Genomic DNA, 21,011 nt, shown 5'->3' with positions numbered 1-21,011 from the left:
CCTGCAACCAAGGTACATGCCCTTGACCGGAATCGAACCCGGGACCCTTCAGTCCGCAGGCCTATGCTCTATCCACTGAGCCAAACCGGTTAGGGCTCATTGGTTGCTTCTTGCACGTGCCCTGACTGGGGATCAAACCCGCAACCTTGGTGTCTCAGGACGACACTCTAACCAGCTGAGCTACCCGGCCAGGCCTTTAGGTGCTATTTTTATCTCCATCTGATAGGTGAGGAAACTGAAGTACTACAGAGATGTCAAGTAAGTGGTCCCAAGTCATACAGACGACAAGTAGCCCGTTTGAATCAGGGCCAGGTTGGCTTCAGAGTCTGGGCCCTTAAGAACGGGGCTGTGCTGCCTCTCCATGCAAGTGATCTTATTTAGCATCCGGATTATAACGAGAACATCTCCTCTTACCCCTTCCCTGTCCAGTGATAGTAACATCTTGTTGGGGGGTGGGCACCTGCCATGCAGCCTTCTCCTCCCCGTGCTTCCTCTCCAGCCTCTCTTCCCTCTCCCGGCACACTTTCCGTGCCGTGCCCGGCTCCCCTGCCAGGATTCTCATGTGCCGTTTTTCTTCACAGAAGTGCATTAGCAGAGGGGAACTCCAGGTGTCTCTGTCGTATCAGCCTGTGGCACAGAGAATGACGGTGGTGGTCCTCAAAGCCAGACACTTGCCGAAGATGGATATCACCGGGCTCTCAGGTAGCAGCTATTTACTCCAACCTATTTCTAAGTGTCTGAATGACACCCCCTCCTCTTGCCTGAGGCCCAGATACCCGCCCTACACACACACACACAGACACACACACACACACACACACACACACACACACGTCAGGACCCCTTATACCTGTCACTTTGCATGCGTTCCTCTCTGTGTCTCCCTTCGCTTCCTGGGGAATATCTAGGTTATAGATTTTCCTAGCCAAATGGGTGAGCAAATGGGATCTTGACCTTTGGCGAGAAGCCCTCATAGGAGCCCGTGCCAGGTGCCGAGTCCTTGCTCCAGGCATCGATTGTGCTGTCACTAAGACCACGTAGGGGTGGCCACCAAAGAGATGGACAACAGAACCCCCTCTTCCCAGCATGAAACCACCATGATAGAGGAGAGGACTGTGTCATAGGCCTGTCTTCCTTTTTTTGTCTTATCTCTTTGGCGGCCCCAGATCCTTATGTCAAGGTGAACGTCTACTATGGCAGAAAGCGCATCGCCAAGAAGAAAACCCACGTGAAGAAGTGCACTTTGAACCCAGTCTTCAATGAGTCTTTCATCTATGACATCCCCACTGACCTCCTGCCCGACATCAGCATCGAGTTCCTCGTCATCGACTTTGATCGCACCACCAAGAACGAGGTGGTGGGGAGGCTGATCCTGGGGGCGCACAGTGTCACAGCCGGTGGCGCCGAGCACTGGCGAGAGGTCTGCGAGGGCCCCCGCAAGCCTGTGGCCAAGTGGCACAGTCTGAGCGAGTACTAATCCTATGCTCCTCGCCTCCAACCCCAGGGCCAGGCTGGGCAGGGACATGGTGGGGAAAGAGGTGGCAGAGAGAAGCGGACTCAAAACCTCACTTTAGTTGTAGAAGAAAATTTCTTACAAAATAAACCCTACAAAGAACACCCCACATGACCACAGCTGCAGATCAGTTCGTAGAAATGATGATTTCTCTCCTTGGCAAGGCACTAGCAATTCTTCTTTTTTTTTTTTTTTAATGGGGAAAAAGAGAGAGGGAAAGACCTCTACAAGTTTATATATAACAATGTAACCTATACTTGCATGTCTAATACAAACTGAAGAAATTAGCCTAGCTGCCAATATCAAGTTACAGATTTTAATCCATGAAAATTGTGTTTTGTGCCGAACTGTATTTGCTGATTACCTGAAATTGGCCTCTTTTTATCGGGCTTCTCTGAACAGTTCCTCTCCCCACCTCCGCAAAGAATATTTTGCTCTTGTAAAACCTCCTATTTTCATTGTCCCCATCTTTTCTTCCTATTACCTCTGACATCTCTGCTCTTTTATTGAGCTCCAGGTCAGAGGTCTGTAGTAAGCCAAGAAACAAAGGTGGACTGGATTAGGCCGGGTTTTCAGGAGAAAGACTGTTTGAGAGATGGGGTGTTTTTGCTGTCAGCTCTCCTGCTATGAAGGGGTAGACGGCAGCCTATGATTAAATTGTGATGAAGCACATGGACACATGAGACTCCTGAGGCAGCATGGGGTTTACAAAACAAGATGATGTCTCTAATGAGGGCTTTGGAAATTCCAACCTCAGCTATAGGATAGCACCAGTGAACACATCCTGCTGATCCCAAACACTATTTGCAGGTATGAGGACAAGGAGAGGAGAAATGAGGTGGCTGCGACCTCCCTTTTGCAGCTGGATATGGAAGCGACAGCTATTTCTGGTTGATGGGTTAGAAATCATCAGATGTTTGAAGAATTAAATTGGCCTTTGTTTTTCCAGACATGCTGACCCTTGAGAAGAAGCTTTAGAGTCTTCTCGAGTAGCTTAGGTATGGTTAGTGGTTAGTTTTGCTTTGTAAGGCAAAGGGCCTCAAAAATTATTCTCCTTAAATTTTTTAGCAATGACTCTTAAAAATAGCAGTGAGACTGAGTCATAAAGGTAACTTGGATTCTTTCAGGACATCTTTTCCCTCAAAACAAAGTGCTTGGTTCTTGGAATTTATGAATCTTACAACTAAGCTGGAGGGATGAGGGGAACCACAGAGTTCAGCCCTCCTTCCGCCAGTGGGCACAGAGGTTGAGAGCATTCAGCATCCTGCTGGGATTAGAATTCAAGTCTCTTTTTACTCCTAGTCCAGCCATGTCTCTAATGTTGAGACTTCTCATGGTGGCAGAGACTTCACTGACAATAAGTGTGCTTGGACAGGCAGTTGATATTTTTGCTAGCTTGAAGAGGAACTCAAGTCAGCAGCAGCTTGAAGCATGGCCTGAGGGATTAGCTAAAATTGAAGGTCCACTTCCACACAAGAGCATCACTTTCTAACTTACTTCTGAGAAGGGAGTTAAAAAGCTGAGTCGCTATGGAGAGTGGTGATGTTGCCTTTGATGTTCCCTTAGCTCTTGTGGATTTAAAACCTATCTGCTCCTCCCCAATCCTTTGGTTGTTGTCTTTTTTTTAACCTTGATTCTTGACAAGGCGGAGCAGTACTGAGCAGGCACAAAGCCCTCGTCTGTTCTTGTCCCTGTCAGCTCCCACCCACTACAATCTCACTCTCTCACCATCAGTTGGGTTCACACCACCACTCTCTGTCCTATACTCCATGGAATGTAAATACTGTATCATACGTAGAAGAAAATAATTTTTGTTTTCTAAAAATGGCATTTTGAGATAGTTTAATGTAAATCTAACAAGAGCATTCTGAAACCCCATTAGGAAAAAAATTTAAATGATTCCTCTTCATCGCCTTAATGTCTAAAGATCAGAAATTGCTGAGCAATCCATTTTTGTTTCCTTCCCAGAAACAATGCAAAGCAACAGGTGGAGACAGTCTGATCTTTGCCCTGCTGTGTGTGCCTCTGTAGCTCCTCCTGATCTAAGTATGGGAAACAGCCTCACCCCACTTTTCTCTTTCCCATCTCCTTGTAGCTTTATTCCTTGAATTCGTTGGGTCTACTGAGTAGTGGGTAGTGAGGTGACAGGGGAGGAACCAGTAGTTCTGTAGCCTGTGAGCTGCCTCGGTGTTTTTCTCAGAAAAAAAGGCCAAAAGGAAGTACAGGTTTCCTCCCTCCTACCTCAGGCCTGATCCATCGTGCCCTTGACTTTGCTGTCCCAAAGTTTCTGAACTGACTTGGGCTTTCACATTTGTTCCTCCCAGAGCTAACTGATGAGGGTGGAAGAGGCATGCCTCCTCCTAAGAGTCAGTTGAAAGACAAGAGAGTCACATCCTAGTTTTTGCACAAGGCACTCATGGTCAGGAATAGGTTAGGGAATGGTCACTCGGATTTTCCAAGAGTCAGTTCTTCTCTGCTGATAACTTGATTCCTTTGGGAAGACAAGGGTTTCTCTTAGTAACAAAAGTCCCTTTATGAGTTATTCCTTCTTTCAGTTCTCAGTGGAGCACAGCCAAGAGGTACATGCGTAGAAACAGTGCTCTAGGTATGAAAACAGACAGAACTGGTTTGCGGGACAGGGGCAGCTTGCTCAGGAGAGGGGATAACGCAAGTCCTTTTTCTTGGAAGGCTTTTATTATGGCCATGATAGTGACATTTCCCTCACCATGATCCTTCTCCAGTGTGGTTGTCTTTCTTTACCTTGTGTCTTCTCTTGTAAAAATGAAACTCAAGAATAAAATAAACGTGTCAAATTAAAAAAAAAAAAGAAAAATCTGAAAACGCTAACATGAATCGTGTGAAATTGCATAATGCCGTAACGCTAACCTACAATATGTAATGCTATCTTGTATGTTGAATTTGTTAATGCACCGCACAAGTGCAAAATAAAAACTGATTCCCATTAAATAGAAACAGTGATGTCAGCATGGTTCTCTTGGAAGCTGGGTGACGACGAATGAAGTGAATACTCAGATTCTAATAGGATGTTCCAGGGCCTGTTTTCAAAGTGTGGGCCCCAGGCCACCTGATTCAGAAAGAATCATCTGGGGCACTCGTGGAGAAAATGCACATTCCAGACTCCTGTCCTAGAGACTCACGCTTGATAGGTGACTTGGTTTGCTGTTTGTCCTAGTACTTTTTCTAGTCATTTTGCTTTCCCTTCAAAATGTAATTTCTAAGACCATAACCACCAGGGGAGAGATGCTGGTTTTGAGTGCTGAGAATTACTCTGCCCTTGTAATTGGGAACATTTATTCCAAAAGCAATGCCTAGACTGATTGAGTTGGTTCACTCACTCATTCATTAATCAACAGCTATTTACTTATTGAGTGTCTACCATATGCCACATACTGTGGATACAGCATATTGATAAGCAAGAGTCCTACTCTTATGAAGCTTAGCAGAGGACAAGCATTAATCAAATAATCACAATAACAAATGTATAAATGCAAACTGATAAATGCTCTGAACGAAAAAAAAAATAGGTACTTTCAACAATAAAGACTTAGAAAAAGAAAAAACATAGGTTAATGCAAGACTCAGGGGTCATATACTGGGGTGATATGACCACTGCAAGTGCTTTTGTGGATTTCTGAGCCTGCCTTAAAGTCTGGAATGATTCAGTTTTCATATTTTCTCTTAATGGTCCTCCCTGTGCACATGCTTGGGGTAGAGAGAAAGGAAGCAGGAGAAAAAGCCCCTGCTCTTTGAAGTTTCAGTGAAGGAACTAAAAAACATTTTCAAATTATAAAACTAATATAATAAACATAAGAGAATTGAAAAATAAGAGGGGAAAAATTAATCGATTCCAAAACCTAAACAACCATTTTGTTTTCCAATCTTATTTCCTGTGTATTTTTTCCCTGATAACGTCACTCAGGATCATTATAGAAAACATGTAAAATAGTAAGTTCATAGAAATAGCAAAAGTATCCATCTACAGACAAACATCAATCATTTTGGCACATCTCCTTCCAATTTGTTTTAACTATCTTATTATTGCGATCATGGCATGTATATAATATTTCCCCCTAGTTTTAAAAATAGGAACATGATATAACAAAATGATTGTAAGAGTAACTTGGAACTCAGGGTGATTTTGGCTACAAGTACAGGAAACCCAATTCAAAGTGGCTTAAACATTAAGAAAATGTATTAGTTCACCTAAAGGGAAGTTCAAAGGTGGGGGGCAGCCTTTAGAGCTAACTCTGGCAAAGGGTCACTGAAACTATCAAGGACCCAGGTTCTTTCTGTGGGCCCAATATGATATGCAAAATAATGAATAGTAAGATTACTCTACTCAGCAAAGCTCTCCTTTAGAATTGAGGGTCAGATAAAGAGCTTCACAAACAAGAAAAAGCTAAAGGAGTTCACCAGCAAACCAGTATCACATGAAATGTTGAAGGGTATTCTTTAAGAAGAGATAAAAAATAAGAACAATAAAATCGCAACAAATATATATCTATCAACAATTGAATCTAAAAATCAAAATAAACAATAAGTCTAATGACACAAAAAAAGCCAACAATCCAATTAAAAAATGGGCAGCCTTGGCCCATGTGGCTCAGTTGATTGACTGAAATGTTGCTGGTTCAGTCAGGGCACATGGCCAGATTTCAGCTCAGTCCCCAGTAGGAGGCATACAGGAGGCAGCCAATAGATGTTAGGCTTTCACATCCATGTTTCTCTTTCCCTCTTCCTTCCTCTCTCTAAACATCAATAAAAATTACTAAAAAAAAAAAAAAAAAGAGTCTAATGAACAAAATAAACTGGTGAATAAAATAGAATCAGAGGCATGGAAGCATGGAACGCTAATGAATCTCAGAGGGAAGGGCAGAGGGGTGTGGGAAGAGATTAACCAAAGATCTTACCTATGGAGACAGACAGGTCAGTGAAGGGGTGGGGTGAAGTGGGAACTGGGTAGAGGAAGCAAGGGGGGGGAAGGGGAACATCTGTAATACTGTCAACAATAAACATTTTTTAAAAAAATAAAGACTTTCTCCTGGTTCAGAGCAAACTGTAATAAACTCTATCCATAACCAGCTCTGGGAAGGGCAGGAAATGACACATGTCCCCACCCCAGCAGCTTTTGTTAAAAAACTAGGTGACTTGATATGATCATGTGTACTGGGGAATGTACACACTGAACCAAAAGCTGCGCAGTAAGGATTCTGGGGTTGTTTTGTTTTAAGCAAGGACTATAATTTTCAGTAATTTTGTGTCAAGGCCAACTCATATTTAAAAGTGTCAAGGCCAACTCATATTTAAAAGTTGATTGGAAATTTAAGAATACCCCAAACATGAAGATCTATCAGTCCTTTGTTCGATCGTTTACTTTTTTTTTTTTTAATATATTTTTATTGATTTCAGAGAGGAAGGGAGAGGAAGAGATAGAAACATCATGATTAGAGCCATTGATCGGCTGCCTCCTGCACGCCTCCTATTGGGTGTTGAGCCTGCAACCTGGGCATGTGCTCTTGATCAGAATCGAAACCAGAACCCTTTCAGTCCGCAGGCCAACGCTCTATCCACTGAGCCAAATCAGCTAGGGCTGAATAATTCTTTAGTCAGAGAACTAGTTTCCTGTATGGAACTTAGTTTCAGTTCCAGCTGTGCTGATAAAATGTGAGATAATTTGAAAGTAAATTTTAATTTGAAGCTGAGCAAATCCAGGACTATGCAAATCCAACATTTTCAGTATTGGACTATAAAGCACTTTAAAGCCAAGTGCTTGTCAAACTTAGCAAAGACTCTGTCTCACCCTTCTCAAGTTTGAGTTTGGAGAAGATGCAACACTACTATTCGTCAGGAACTTACTAAACTTATATAAGAAAAAATTTTTTTGAGAAAATAAGCAATAAAGACTAAGAATGAGGCCCTAGCCAGGTAGTTCAGTTAGTGGTTCGATATGTGGTCAGGACACATACAAGAAGCAACCAATGACTGCATGAATAAGTGGAACAACAAAATAGACATTTCTCTCTCTCCCCCCCCAAAAAAAGCCCATCCAGTGTGGCTCAGTGGTTGAGCATGACCCATGCACCAAGAGATCGCGTTTGATTCTCAGTCAGGGCACATGCCTGGGTTGAGGGCTCAATCCCTGGTAGAGGCCATGCAGGAGGCGGCCAATGGATGTTTCTCTCTCCCTATTCTTCACCCTTCCTATCTCTCTAAAACTCAATAAAAACACATTTTTAAATGAAATAAAAATAAATTAAAAATTCAATAAATTAAAAAAGAATTTAAGACTAGGAATGAGGGCACCCAGGCCAGTTTGGCTCAGTGGATAGAGCATCGGCCTGTGGACCGAAGAGTCATGGGTTCGATTCTGGTCAAGGGCATTTACCTCGGTTGCAGGCTCCTTCCCATCCTGGGCCCTGGCCGGGGCTCGTGCAGGAGGCAACCAATCAATATTTCTATCTTTCCCTCTCTCGTCCACTCTCCCTAAAATTCAATGAAAAAATATCCTCTGGTGAGAATTAAAAAAAACAAACAAAAAACAAACAAAAAAAAGACCAGGAATGAGGGGAAATTTCATGTTACAGCTTTTTGATCTTATCTTTATTATTGCATTCCAGTTAAAGTCAATCTCTTCTCAATTTGCCTCTTAAAAGAGTCAGCTACTCAGATCTGCCCCAGCTATACTAATTCCTTGTCTGAACTCCTATAACATTCTCACTTTGAAGCACATAATCTACTAAATTCTCTGAATTCCTATAATAGTCCCAGTTTGGAGCACATAACATACTACTTTAAGGTTGATCTCTAGTTGTTTTGTACATGCAAATTTTATCAGAGCTCAAAAGCAAGGCTGTTGAATCCTTTGAATCCCTCACAGCTTTTTTTTTTTCCCAGTACCTGACACAGAAAAACAATCACATAAGGAAGCATTTATTTGAGGTTTAACATGAAATCTACAAATAAAACTTGTATAAACACAAGTCCATATTGAATCATAACACAGCAAAAGACAAAGTAAAAACAAAGAAAACTAGTTGTTGGCTATATACAGTTGTGTCTTGAATACTAGAAAGTCTTTAATAAAATAATCACCTTAGAGCAACAGAAGACCAATCTTCAATGCTGTCCTGAAGATGGGTTACTTTAGCAATCTCCTTCAGTTTTCTCCGATGTCCTCCTTTAGTATGGCTGGTAATTGCTGTGGTGATTGCCACCCCCTCCAGAGGCCTTGCCCCAAGTGCTCTATTGGGCTCAGCCCAGACCCCTAGTACCACCTGGTCCACCAGCTGCAGCCTCTCTTCCTCCTCTTTGTTATTATTGCTGCCTATATACTTTTTTTGGTTGGGCACTTTGATTTCATACTTCCCAGAACCAAACGGATGATAGCTGCTTTCTAATAATTTCCTCACTGGTTCTCAGCTGAATATGTGATAAAACAAAAACCTCTTCATTTGTTTTTGCATCCACCGGGAAGTTCAGTATTTTCAACCCCTCCAAAGGCTCCAAAATATTCTGTTCTTCAGAAGAATCTGGGCTCAATCCACCCCAAAAAACCTTTTTGGGAGCTCCTTCCCTTTTAAAGCTTTGGCCCTTTGGGGTCTATCAATTTGCCATCCAGTTTGTGTTCTTTTCGTTCCAAAACCTCATCCACACTAGCAGGATTTTTGAAAAGCACAAATCCAAATCCCCTTGCCCTTCCGGTGACTGGATCTGTTTTAATTGTGCAGTCTACAACTTCCCCACATCGAGATAAATATCAGTCAGATCCTTCTTGCTTGTATTCCCGCTCAAGTCTCCAGTACACATTTTATAGTCATCCTGCTGATTCTTGCTCGTGTTGATTTCCATCGTGGCCAAGTTCCTGGCTGGGGGTGCTGGTGCGCGGTTAGGGTCGGTGCCAGGAAGCGCTGTATGGAGCTGGATTTAAAATGGTGGCGGGAGACTCACAGCTCTTAAAACAGTGCTTGGTGTGCACAGAGGAAGTTCACACACTGGACTTTAATTCCATTGCCTTTCCCAGCAGACCTTACTTTAGGAAATGGAATGCCGTGTCTTCCTTACCCATCTCAACACATCCCTTTAAGTCCAAACTAAGTCCTCTCTACCATCACGGATGCCCATTTAGAGAAGTGAAGATAAAAGCAATGACCACATAAAACTTTATTCCTTGTTTTCTCATATTTAGTACACATACTTGAAACAACTTTACCCTTGATCAGGTGGCAAAGGAGCTATCATTTTCTGTGTTTCCTTTCTCCCCACCCAGAGGTAATGTGAATGAAGGAGCATTCCATGGCATGTTCCCTAGCACTTGACACAGGTGTTCTGTGCATGGTGAGCACTAAAATTTCTTGTAATCCATGTTTTCCAGAATGCAAAATCTCATGGCATTTAACTTTTCTTAAAATGACACATTGCAATAATTCCAAACATTTAGGTAGGTAAGTAAAAGCCCAACAAGTTGTTTACAAGTTTTGTATTGTGTCAAACTGTCTTCATATACAAGAGCGTAAGTGAAAAATCTCTCTCCCTTTGCCTCCCCAAACATCACAGACCAATTCTTGCTAATATATCATGAAGTTAAAACATATTTCCCTTTCTGAATTATACAGTTAATTCTAGACACTAGCTTCTAAATTTTGTAACTTACCAATCTAGTAGGGCATGAATACTTCCAGTGCTTTTCAACTTGTCCCTGAATTTTTCTCTCTTCCAAGTTCCAGGCAGTAATTGATTTTAAATGCCCTCAAATTGGATAAAGCTGACTACTTAGAGCTTATAAATTACACGCACTATAAATATATCCTTCAAACTAGCACCATGAAGAGAATTCTCAATACTAATTGATGGGCTAATTAATCCAACAATCAAATATATAACAGTGATAGTCTTTTTTGATTTTTATTTTGAGAGGACATTTATTAAAGCTGGGGACAGTGAAACAAGGAAGGGCTTGGGGGAGAAGCAGCAACAGGAGAGCCTAGGCAAAGCTGCTGCTGGCTCACTGGGAGGTAAACGTCAGTGACCGAAGTGAGCCAAGAAGGAGCTGCTGTTGACTTACTGAAAAGTCAGAGAAAAGGGGGCTTTGGAGACAGGTTTGGGGATTAGCCCGGGATGAGCTGCAGCTGCCCATTGCTCCGCTGGTTGCAAGTCTCATAGGGACGGTTAGAGTTTACAAGAGGCACACCTGAGAGGGAAGAAAGGCGTGGGCGTGCTCCTGAAAGGGAAAGCCCTGGCCATGATAGTCTTAAAAACACTAATTTGTTATTTTTCTTATATACGACTCAAATTCCCTCCTGTATTACATATTTTTCTTTCTGGCAATGTTCTCTGCTACCTTGTCTATCCCAAATAATTATATAGCTAGCTGTCCACTTCTTGGTTGATGCTCATAACATTTCCCCTAGGTCATTAGTAATGAGTGCTAAGGCATTCAACTTAAAAGGCTCTAGGCTGGTTTAAATACGGTGAAATACTGTTAAAACAGAATTGTACTGCATTTATTTTCTACCTTCATGCCTCTCCATGAACCAGTCTATGGTTCCTGTAAGATTGTCCTGCAAAATTTGAATTCTGGGCCTTTTACTTTTGAATGGCTTCAGTACCATAAAACATAACTTATTTGGTAGCAAAAACATTTCCAGGAGTTTCAAAAGGAACCACTACTCAGCTCAAAAAGTTACAACTATTATTTTTCTTTCAACTTGGAACATACAGCATTGATTATAAGGAAAGATACAACCCTGTCCTTCTGCCTGTAAATAAAAAGGACACAGTAAGTTGAGCTATGTGCTTTTTAAGAGGCACTACACAAAGTCCTGTTCTTAGAGGTTGAAGTGGACAAGAACACTGCTTCAGTGATACGTAATGTTCAACATATGCCACATTACTTAGCATTTATGCACTTAATCTTCACACATAACCAGTTCAGATATCAAAACAATCCTGATTCTAAGAGAGAATTCCACCAACATTTAAAGCTGTTTCTTCCCAGGACAATAGATTATCAAAGTGGTATTCTCTTATGCTAAGCTTTGTCAAGGCTCAGAAACTGTGAGGTGAACTTTGCAAAGTCCTTGTAAAGATATCTTCAATAAGAAACTCAACGTATGGGAATTTTAAAGCTTCAAGACTGGCTCGTTAAACATAAATACCACAGGCTTTCTCAGAGCACCGAGTCTAGTGATTGTCAGTGTCAAGGAGGCACGTACACAATTTTACTCAAACTCCTGAGGTCTCTTCTCTGTATGGAAAATGCAGTCAGTCTGACAAAGGGCCTAACAACATTTTGCCAGGCCTAGCTCTTCTAAAGAGCACAGGGAATACCCAAGGTAATCTACAGATTCAATGCAATCCCTATTAAAATACCAACAGCATATTTCACAGAGCTAGAACAAATACTCCAAAAATTTATATGGAATCAAAAAAGACCCCAAATAGCCGCAGCAATTTCGAGAAAGAAAAATAAAGGTGGAGGAATCACAATAGCAGATTTCAAGTTATACTACAAAGCCACCGTAATCAGAACAGCCTGGTAATGGCACAAGAACAGGCATATAGATCAATGGAACAGAACAGAGACCCCAGGAATCGACCCAAGCCATTATACTCAATATTTGACAAAGAAGGCAAGAGCATACAATGGAGTCAAGACAGTCTCTTCAATAAATGGTGTTGGGAAAACTGGACAGATACATGCAAAAAAATGAAACTAGACCACCAACTTACACCATACACAAGAATAAACTCAAAATGGATAAAAGACTTAAATGTAAGTCGTGAAACCATAAAAATCCTAGAAGAAACCACAGGCGGCAAAATCTCAGACATCTCTCATGGCAATAGGTTTACAGATACAGCTCCTAGGGCAGAAAACTAAGGAGAAAATAAACAAATGGGACTACATCAAAATAAAAAGCTTCTGCACAGCAAGAGAAACCATCAACAAAACGAAAAGGGAGCCCACTGTATGGGAGAACATATTTGGCAATATACATCTGATAAAGGGTTAATATCCAAAATATATAAGGAACTCATACAACTTAACAAAAGGAAGACAAACAATCCAATTAAAAAATGGGCAAAGAATCTAAATAGACACTTCTCCAAAGAGGACATACAGATGGCCAAGAGACATATGAAAAAATGCTCAAAGCACTACTCATCTGAGAGATGCAAATCAAAACGACAATGAGGTACCATTTCACGCCTGTCAGAATGGCTATCATCAACAAATCAAAAAGTGATAAGTACTGGCGAGGATGTGGAGAAAAGGGAACCCTCATACACTGCTGGTGGGAATGCAGACTGGTGTAACCATTATGGAAAACAATATGGAGTTTCCTCAAAAAGTTAAATATGGAACTGCCATTTAACACAGTGATCACACTTCTAGGAATATATCCTAAGAAACCTGAAGCACCAATCAGAAAGAATGTATGCACCCCTATGTTCAATTTACAATAGCTAAGATCTGAAAACAGCCCAAGTGCCCATCAGTAGATGAGTGGATAAAAAAGCTATAGTACATTTATACCATGGAATACTATGCAACAGTAAGAAAGAAGAATCTCTATCCTTTCAGACAGCATGGAGGGACCTGGAGAGTATCATACTCTCCATAAGTGAAATAAGTCAGTCAGAGAAAGACAAGTATCACATGATTGCACTCATATGTGGAATCTAAGTAACAAAACAACAACAACAACAACAAAGTTTGAAGACCATTGATCTTGACCACAGATCTCCTCGGTGTACTTACAATCTGGTCCAGGTACTGAGGAACACTACCATTTCACACATAAAAACAAGGCTGACATGCAAAATAAAATGTCCGTGGTCACTGCTCTCTAGGCCCTGGATGTTCAGCAAATGCTAACAGATGAGAACCGAGTAAACCATTTTTCCCATGCTATTCTTTTATCTCTAAAGACACTGAATGTAGCTATGTCTACCACACTGTGTGTTTCAGGAAAACAATAACACAAAATACAGCTTTTAAGATAAATAAACGTGCCACAAGAAAAAAAAAAAAAAAGAGCACAGGAATGCTAAGGGATAAGTGCATCTCTGGGGGAAAAATAAACCTCTACAAGGCAATGGCTGTCCCAACTTAGGATTTAAATTAAATGAGTTTGGAATCCAGTAATGGTTCCCTAAGTGTTTACCTTTGAAGGTAAAGAAAAGTCCAAACCCTGAAACAAAGAGTAAAAGAAGCTCATAGGAGAACCCTTCATTACATTTTACATGCTTCTGTTTGTTCTCACCCTTCCTAGTACATTTCTTAGAAAGGCCAGGTGCATACTGGGAACACTGTTCTGACCCAACTGTTTTTCTAGCCAAGTTCCTGTAAACATATGGCCTACTTCCCCAAATCTCATCACTCCATGATCTGCAACAGGAGTCAGTTCCACAACTATGTGCTGAACTTCAGCACCGGTCTCTTTAGCACTGGTTTCCCTATAAGATTTTTGTTCTGTTTCCAGGAAGCACAGTGTGAATAGAAAAGACGGAGGTCCTTCTCTGGAACAGTCCCAGGAAACTGAAGTGAAAAGATAATGTGTAGTAGTGCATGGCAAAAAATTCCTCTTATGAGCTTAGTCCAACACATGGTATACATATTCCCCTGGATATAAACAATTTACATTAATTCATTAATCAGCAACAGAACCCAAAACTATGGAAGATCAAATTCTAATGTGACAATTTAAAAGCAGAAAGTGCTCCACTGGGTTAATAAATCAGAATTAGCTAAGAAACAATATATTAAATACCACATCATTGAAAACTCCTAGTAGGCATGTCCCCTTCATCAGTTACTTTAAAAATAACGGTCATAACAGGAGAGAGAGCAAGCACCATGCTCACTAATGCAGGTTACTGGACTGCTTTGATTAAGCACTGCAGTTCACACGTAAACACTTCACAACTTCAAGTTACTGAATCTTTCTTCTTCCGGAATGGAGATTTTAGCCTCTTCCATACACTGTTTTTGGGTTTCGATTTTTTCTCCATGGCCAGTACTGCCTCCTTTTCTTTCCTACGTATCTCCCGGACAAGGGCATGGAATACATCATCAATGTAGTAGCGGTACGCAGCAGATGTCTCAAAAAAGGGACAGCTGAATTCTCGGGCCAAAGCCAATCCTTCTTCCTTAGTGACCTTTAAAAATGTAAACAGAGAAAATGTGTAGTAGTACAAGTGGAAAACAATGACAACTACCCCAAAGGAAGGCGCTACCTTAACAGGAAGAGAGCTTCTCAACTCTGGAGGTATTCAAGCAGAGTGCAGTGATTTTCGTAATGTTGGGAGGCTAAATTACATGAGTTCTGATTCCTTCTGCCTTCAAATTATGTGAATCTATTTCTACTCTATTTTAAAGATAACCCTTTGCAACAGGCAACAGTTATACATATCAAAAGTGCAATCTGCATTTTCTTCATACTTTTCATTTTAAGGATGTAAAACATGAGGCAAACAGATGTATATTTAAACTACAATACTGAAAACTGTAAGGAACCAAAAATTGATATACTCAATTATGGATATACCATAATTTCTCCTACTTTTGGGTATTTAGGCTTTTTCTAATTTTTGGCTACCATAAATAGCCTGGCAATAAACATTTTACATACAAATCTCTGAATAAATTTTTCAAAGTCAAATTACTAGTACTTCCAACAATTTGTACCATTCATTGTGTCCAGTAGTAGCCATGAGTGTGCCCGTTTCACTACACCTTCAGAAACTCTACACTGAACAGCAAAATGTTAAACATCATTGCTAACTTGAAAGGTATGGCTTATTCTAAAATCCCCTACAATTTCTCTTATTCTCCCCTTCAGGGCTCATAATCCTCACCACCGGGAAGTATATCTTCAAGTCTAATTTTAGTTTCTCCTGATGCAACATAAACATTTCTGCTGTTTTAGGAATTGAACATGCCACGATCCTTCATTTAATACATATTCTATGCCATCTGATTACTATCCTGTGGATTTTGTCCTGTAAACTGATTCCTGAAATCCAGATTTTGATCCCAAATTATTATATAACAGGAAATTTTCAAGGTTAGGGAGAAGCTAATTTTTAATTTTTACTTTCAGACAGAGGAATCTGTAAACAGAAAAACGAAAATGACTAATCCCATTAGGTTTCAGACAGCATTTTCAACTCCGTCCTCACCTGTCTTAGCTGCTTTAGATCAGACTTGTTTCCTACAAGAACCACAGGTGTATCATCAGTACGTCGAACTCGATAAATAAGCTGTTTAAACTCCCGAACTTCGTGAAAACTTCGACGATCGGTGATAGAGTAACAGATGATAAACCCTTCTCCTGCCCTCATATACTGATCTCGCATGGCTGTAAACTCTGCCTAGAGGGAAACAAGGGTCATTAATGTAATGATGCAACCTAGAACCACATATATATTAGCTATTTATTTCAGATTAAGGAAGAGATATATCAATTACCTGCTATCCTGAGTGAGAGTGCATGAAAAATTAAAAGACATGAACTAGTGATATTCTCTGCATAAGCCTTCCCCCCTCCTTTACTAGAGTGAAAATGTCTTATTCATAGCATTCTGGGATTAGATACCTGTCCAGCCGTATCCAAAATATCCAGATTGGCAGGCTCATCATCAATACGGATCCGGATTTTATAAGCATCTTCTACAGAAAGGAAGAAAGGTGTACTGTGACCCCATAAACACAGGAATATGCAACCCTTCTTTAAAATTCATCTTATGGAAAAGCAGATTACATAAGTTCTTTAAGTGTCCACATTTTCTCTGGCAGTATGCTAAGTCTATTGAGATTCATAAAGTGGGTCTTCAACTAAATTTATTTTTTCACTTAAGCAGTGATGTAAGTTTATTCATAGCTTAAGTTTATAAGATCTCAACTACAATTCTAAGTTAAAACGAATTCTGAGATCATTTAAAAAAATATTAGGCCAAAAAGTAACTTTACCACTTATTAAATGCAGGCATTACATTAAGTAATTTATATACATTAACTCATTCTATAATAATCCAACAAGGTATTATTTCCATTTTACAGATTTAAAAAGTTAAACTCTAAAAATTAAATCTCCCTACATTAAACATTAATTAATGATATAGCCAGAATTAAAACCCAGGGCTGGCTTGACTCAAAAGCAATATACTATAGTTCCTCCTCATTTTAATACTATAGAAAAGAGAAAAAATTCTAAATAATCCAGTGTCACTGATTTCTCCTTTATGGAAGCAAATTTTTTTTTTTTTTAAACATCAATGATGAGAGAGAATCATTGACTGGCTGCCTCCTGCACGCCCCCCACGGGGGATCAAGCCTGCAACCCAGGCATGTGCCCTTGGCCGGAATCGAACCTGGGACCCTTCAATCCGCAGGCTGACACTCTATCCACTGAGCCAAGCCGGGCAGGGCAGCAAATTTTTTTATGCATATTATTGCAGTAACCTTGGAAAATACAGGAAATTTAAAAAGAGAGAAAAAATACTTAATATGTTCACCATTCAAACAATTGTTGCTTATATCCCGAAGTATTTTCTTATCAAAATTTTTTCTTGAACCCCTGCTTCTGACTCTTCCTCAAAAAGAAGAGCCGACTAAATCAATATTTCTCAAACTACAGGACATGATCCATTAGGATTAGTGAATTATGAATGAATTTAATGAGTTGGGACCAGCATTAAAATAAACAAGCAGAAACCTTAAATAAAAAAGAAAATACCAGACTGTACCACATATAGTGAGGTAAGTACAGTTTCATGAATTTTAATTACACGTGCATATGGGAGCACACACACATACTTAATATGTGTACTAGTTACTAGCAGCCACCGTTTAAAACAAAATGTACTAAATTATAAACTCAGTGGGAACAGACACCATATCTTTTTGCTCACCCTCTCTACTCCCAGGCCTACCACATTGCTGGGACATAATAGGAACTCAAGTGACATCGTATTTACTGGTGAATCAGTTAATATTGTCAAGAAAGTCTCTGATTGAAAAAAAAACAATTAATGGGGGGAATTTTTTTGGAATTCTAATTACCCTGATCCCTAACTCGGTTTTATTCCTAGAATTTCCACCAGAGTTTGAACCTCTGAACAATGTTCTAACTTTAATACAGTACACGGAAAAGCAAGCACTGTTTCCATTTCCCTCACCCACAACAGTTACCTACTACACGAAATGACCACATCCAAAGCTGGGTTAGCACAGACACTCGGTGGCTTTGTGGACAACAGGGCAGCAGAGGCCTGACTCAATCGAAATCCTTCCTGGAGACCCAGGACCATGACTAAGTGTTACATCCTGAAAACACGAGCAGCAGGGCAGACCTGTGCTCTCCCCTACCCTGGCCCCTTTCATCCTGAGATATAACCCTTAGGTCCAATCTGTCTCCTTATGGTTTATGAACAACAGTAATATTCTTAGTCTTTGTAGAGAAAGGCAAATCTTTTTAAAAGGTGAAATAGTTACTTTTTATTCTAAGAGCATTTTGCCAATACAGCATTAAGGATTACAAAAGGCATGAAGGAAGACCTTACTGTTGAGTGAACTTGAGCTACAAGGAAGTAAGTGAGGAGCTTTCGAGTGGAAGTCCAGGCCCTGGAGAGCCCGACTGTAAGCGTTCGGCAGGCTGGCTCTACTTGTTTTTCTGCTTCCTTTTGTGGAAGTTCAAACCAGCTGACTCATAGTTAGAGAGTCAGCCTCAAGTCAGACCCTTAGAGAACTGACAGCAAAAGGTTTCTGTTAAGTGGCCTTTAAACTTTTCCTTTAATCCAGCAATGCAGTAGAGCCATAAAAATAGGACAAAGAAAGTGTCCCATTCATGTCCAATAAAAGACAGAGCCTAACAATGGCTTATATCCAAATAGAGTTAAATGAGGAAAAGAAAAATGCATTTGCTCACCCACTGCTCTGATCCTCTTCTTAAATCAATCTGAATTAGACACCAAAAGAGGCTCAAACTATAGTTAAAGAACTGTTTTAAAGACGGACACCCAGGCACTTGTCTGGGTTCTGTAGACACCTGCGGGGCAGTCCGACTTACCGATGGTGGGGTCATGATCTTCCGGGAACCGGTGGCTGATGAACTGCATGGTCATGGCTTCGAAAGAAGAAAGTGAAGTTAGAACTCGCACCGGGGTGACCGGCCACAGAGAGAATCTAAGCGCCGCCGGCCTGACAGCCCGGCTCCCATCGGGTTCGCGCGGAGGGCCCGTGTTTTAAGAAATGTCCACCCCTCGCTTCCCACCACGGGGGGGAGGGAATGCACCTACCGCTCTTCCCCACGCCGCCGGCGCCCAGCATCACGAGCTTGTACTCCCGGGAGAGCCCGGCGGCGCCACCGCAGCTCCCGGCGGGGCGCGCTCCGGGCTCCATCGTCCTCGCGGAGACCCCGGCCGCCGCGAAAAGGCACCTGCAGACAAAGCAGCGGGGACAGATGCCGGCATCCTCCCGGGACATTTCCCATTGGTTTCAGGGAGCGTGGACGGGCGGGGAGGGACGGGAACTCCGGAAGGAGAGACACGGCCATCGGTTGCCCCGGACGGGCCCTGGACGGGAATCGAACCGGGACCCCTTCGGTCCCGGCGACGTTGACGCTGAGCCGAAGCAGCCGGGGCCGAAGGAGGAAAGCACTTCGCCCAGGACGGCGACCTCGGACGACAGTCCATGGCGGCGCCGGCCTTCCCGGGCTCGGGCCCGCCCCCCGCCCCCCGCGGAGTGTCCCGGGGCCTAGGACACCCCCTCCGCACCTTCCCACCCGGACGGTTCCCACTGGGACCACCCCCCCACCTTCCCTCCAGGGCCCACCCGTGACACAAAACAGTTTTCCAAAAGGAAAAGACGAGGCACAAAGGAAGTGAGACTCTCTTCAGATTGAGATCCGCGCAGCAGGGAGGAGGCGCCGGGCGCTGAAGTCGAGGTTCGGGGACCGGAGGCAGAGCTGCCCGGCCGCCGGGGCCCCCGCCCCTCCGCCACGAGGAACCCGGCCGCTGTACCTTTCGGTGGCGAGGACCGCGGTAGGTGAGCGCCCTCGGTCCTGCGGTCCTGCACTCGCAGCGACGCTCCGGCACTGACCCGTGACCCCTCCCGCCGCCGGGAAGATGGCGCCAGCGGCGCGGACGGCGCCGTGACGTAGGCAGCCCCGCCCCCTCCGGCCGCCGGGCCTCAGTTCCTGCCACTCGCCGCCGAAGGCCCTGGGGTAGAGCATCACTCGCCAAGCAAATGTGCTAAAATCACTATTTACACAAGTCAGAAAGGAGGACGGCATGCAGGAGGCAGCCCATTGATGGTTCTCATAGATGTTTCTCTCTAAAATCAATCAAAACGTATTTCAGAAAGAAAAAGATAGAGGATGTGATAAGGAAAGTACTCAGGGTTGTCTGCAGCTTGTGATAAACTAATTCGGCCAAATGTCAGGGTTAACAGGAAATGGTACCCACCAAGTCCTCCCCCAAAGCAGGACTTGAGAGTTTACTGCTCAAGAACAGAAAAAGCAAATTTCCCCAAAGAAGAGCTATGACTTGGGCTTTTGAAAACAGTGGATCAAGTCTCAAAGATCAGATGTTCTAGTTAAGCAATTTTCAACCTTTTTTGTCTCATGGTACACATAATTACTAAAATTCTGTGGCACACCAAAAACTTTTTGCTAATCTGACAAAATAGGTATTTTTTCATTCACACCAGATGGCTGTTGTGTTGGCTCTTGTCATTTTGACAATCTAAGGCAAAGAGGTCAGTGCCCCTGACAAGTCAGGTATTGCACATTTAAAAAATTCTTGCAGCACACCAGTTGAAAATCAGTTCTAGTTAACTGGAGTTCCGTATTTATTTTTACAGAGAGGAAGGGACATGGAGAAACACGGATTTACTGTTTCACTTATCTAATCTATGCATTCATTGGCTGATTCTTGTATGTGCCCTGACTAGAGATTGAACCCACAACCTTGGCGTATCTGGACAATATTCTGTTTTCCAGAACATTCTATATGTTCTGTATTTTAAACATATATAACTAAAACCTATTAAGATAATTTTTGTTTTGTTGTAAACAAACTACCCTCCAACAGGAAATAAAATTAGAATTTTCAGGTGGCCTTGAATTAAACATGGAAATAAATGAAGACTTTATCATTATATTCCTCTATTTAGGTACCGGTACCTGAAGGAACTTGACACCGGGAACTCTGTTGAAACTTCTGCCCATCCTACTTCCTTTTTGAGAGTGTTTTCCCAATAATTTGCATTTCCGTTAAAAGTGTTTCATTCATCCAGTCCCTTTAACCATGAGAGCTAAAACATTGACATTTTTCATCTGAACTTCTAATGGTTTACTTTGGAAAGTCAAAACTCTGAACTGTATGCAAGCTTTTGGGTCCATGTATGTATTTTTCTGGAGGGGTTAGAAAGTCATTGTGCTATGAGTAAACAAGTTTATGAATTTTAATGTAT

General features: G+C 41.9%; 2 protein-coding genes and 1 pseudogene across 5 annotated transcripts in view; 1 reads left to right on the top strand and 2 right to left on the bottom strand.

Moving 5' to 3' along the window:
- The window catches only part of SYT11 (synaptotagmin 11), a 16,366-nt gene extending 14,656 nt beyond the window's left edge, over positions 1 to 1,710 (top strand). The window contains exons 3-4 of one of the 2 annotated variants that reach the window (XM_006097824.3): positions 582 to 702; positions 1,167 to 1,710. In XM_006097824.3, coding sequence (XP_006097886.1) covers positions 582 to 702; positions 1,167 to 1,477 — 432 coding nt within the window. In that variant the 3' untranslated portion in view covers positions 1,478 to 1,710. Of the gene's footprint in view, positions 1 to 581; positions 706 to 1,166 lie in introns of both variants that reach the window. The other variant, XM_006097823.3, reaches the window with a different exon arrangement.
- Positions 1,711 to 8,443: 6,733 nt separating this feature from the next.
- LOC106698672 lies at positions 8,444 to 12,008 on the bottom strand (annotated as a pseudogene).
- A 2,150-nt stretch (positions 12,009 to 14,158) lies between these two features.
- On the bottom strand, positions 14,159 to 20,944 carry RIT1 (Ras like without CAAX 1). Of its 3 annotated transcripts, XM_006097822.3 has the most exons (6): positions 19,559 to 19,705; positions 18,836 to 18,975; positions 18,607 to 18,663; positions 16,135 to 16,208; positions 15,719 to 15,910; positions 14,159 to 14,695 (listed from the first exon to the last, which is right to left on the bottom strand). In XM_006097822.3, exons 2-6 carry the CDS (start codon positions 18,936 to 18,938, stop codon positions 14,465 to 14,467), a joined length of 657 nt encoding a protein of 218 aa, XP_006097884.3. In that variant the 5' UTR covers positions 18,939 to 18,975; positions 19,559 to 19,705; the 3' UTR covers positions 14,159 to 14,464. The 3 variants fall into 3 exon arrangements, with proteins under 3 accessions (XP_006097884.3, XP_023617362.1, XP_023617363.1); XM_023761594.1 differs by lacking the exon at positions 19,559 to 19,705 and having other exon boundaries at positions 18,836 to 19,213; XM_023761595.1 differs by lacking the exon at positions 14,159 to 14,695 and having other exon boundaries at positions 15,719 to 15,906; positions 19,559 to 20,944.
- Positions 20,945 to 21,011: the final 67 nt, after the last annotated feature.

This window comes from Myotis lucifugus, unplaced genomic scaffold (assembly GCF_000147115.1).
Source record: "Myotis lucifugus unplaced genomic scaffold, Myoluc2.0 scaffold_211, whole genome shotgun sequence".
Lineage (NCBI taxonomy): Eukaryota > Metazoa > Chordata > Mammalia > Chiroptera > Vespertilionidae > Myotis > Myotis lucifugus.
This window is presented reverse-complemented; position numbering and strand designations above follow the sequence as displayed.

Bases quoted from the DNA above. Each gene is read 5' to 3' on its own strand.
- RIT1 (XM_023761594.1), bottom strand. From the start codon at position 19,022: ATGTCCCGGGAGGATGCCGGCATCTGTCCCCGCTGCTTTGTCTGCAGG. The intron at 18,664-18,835 runs GTAGGTGCATTC...CTTCTTTCGAAG, and splicing joins CGGCGGCGTGGGGAAGAGCG to CCATGACCATGCAGTTCATC. The intron at 14,696-15,718 runs GTGAGGACGGAG...ACATTTTTAAAG, and splicing joins ATCTAAAGCAGCTAAGACAG to GTCACTAAGGAAGAAGGATT.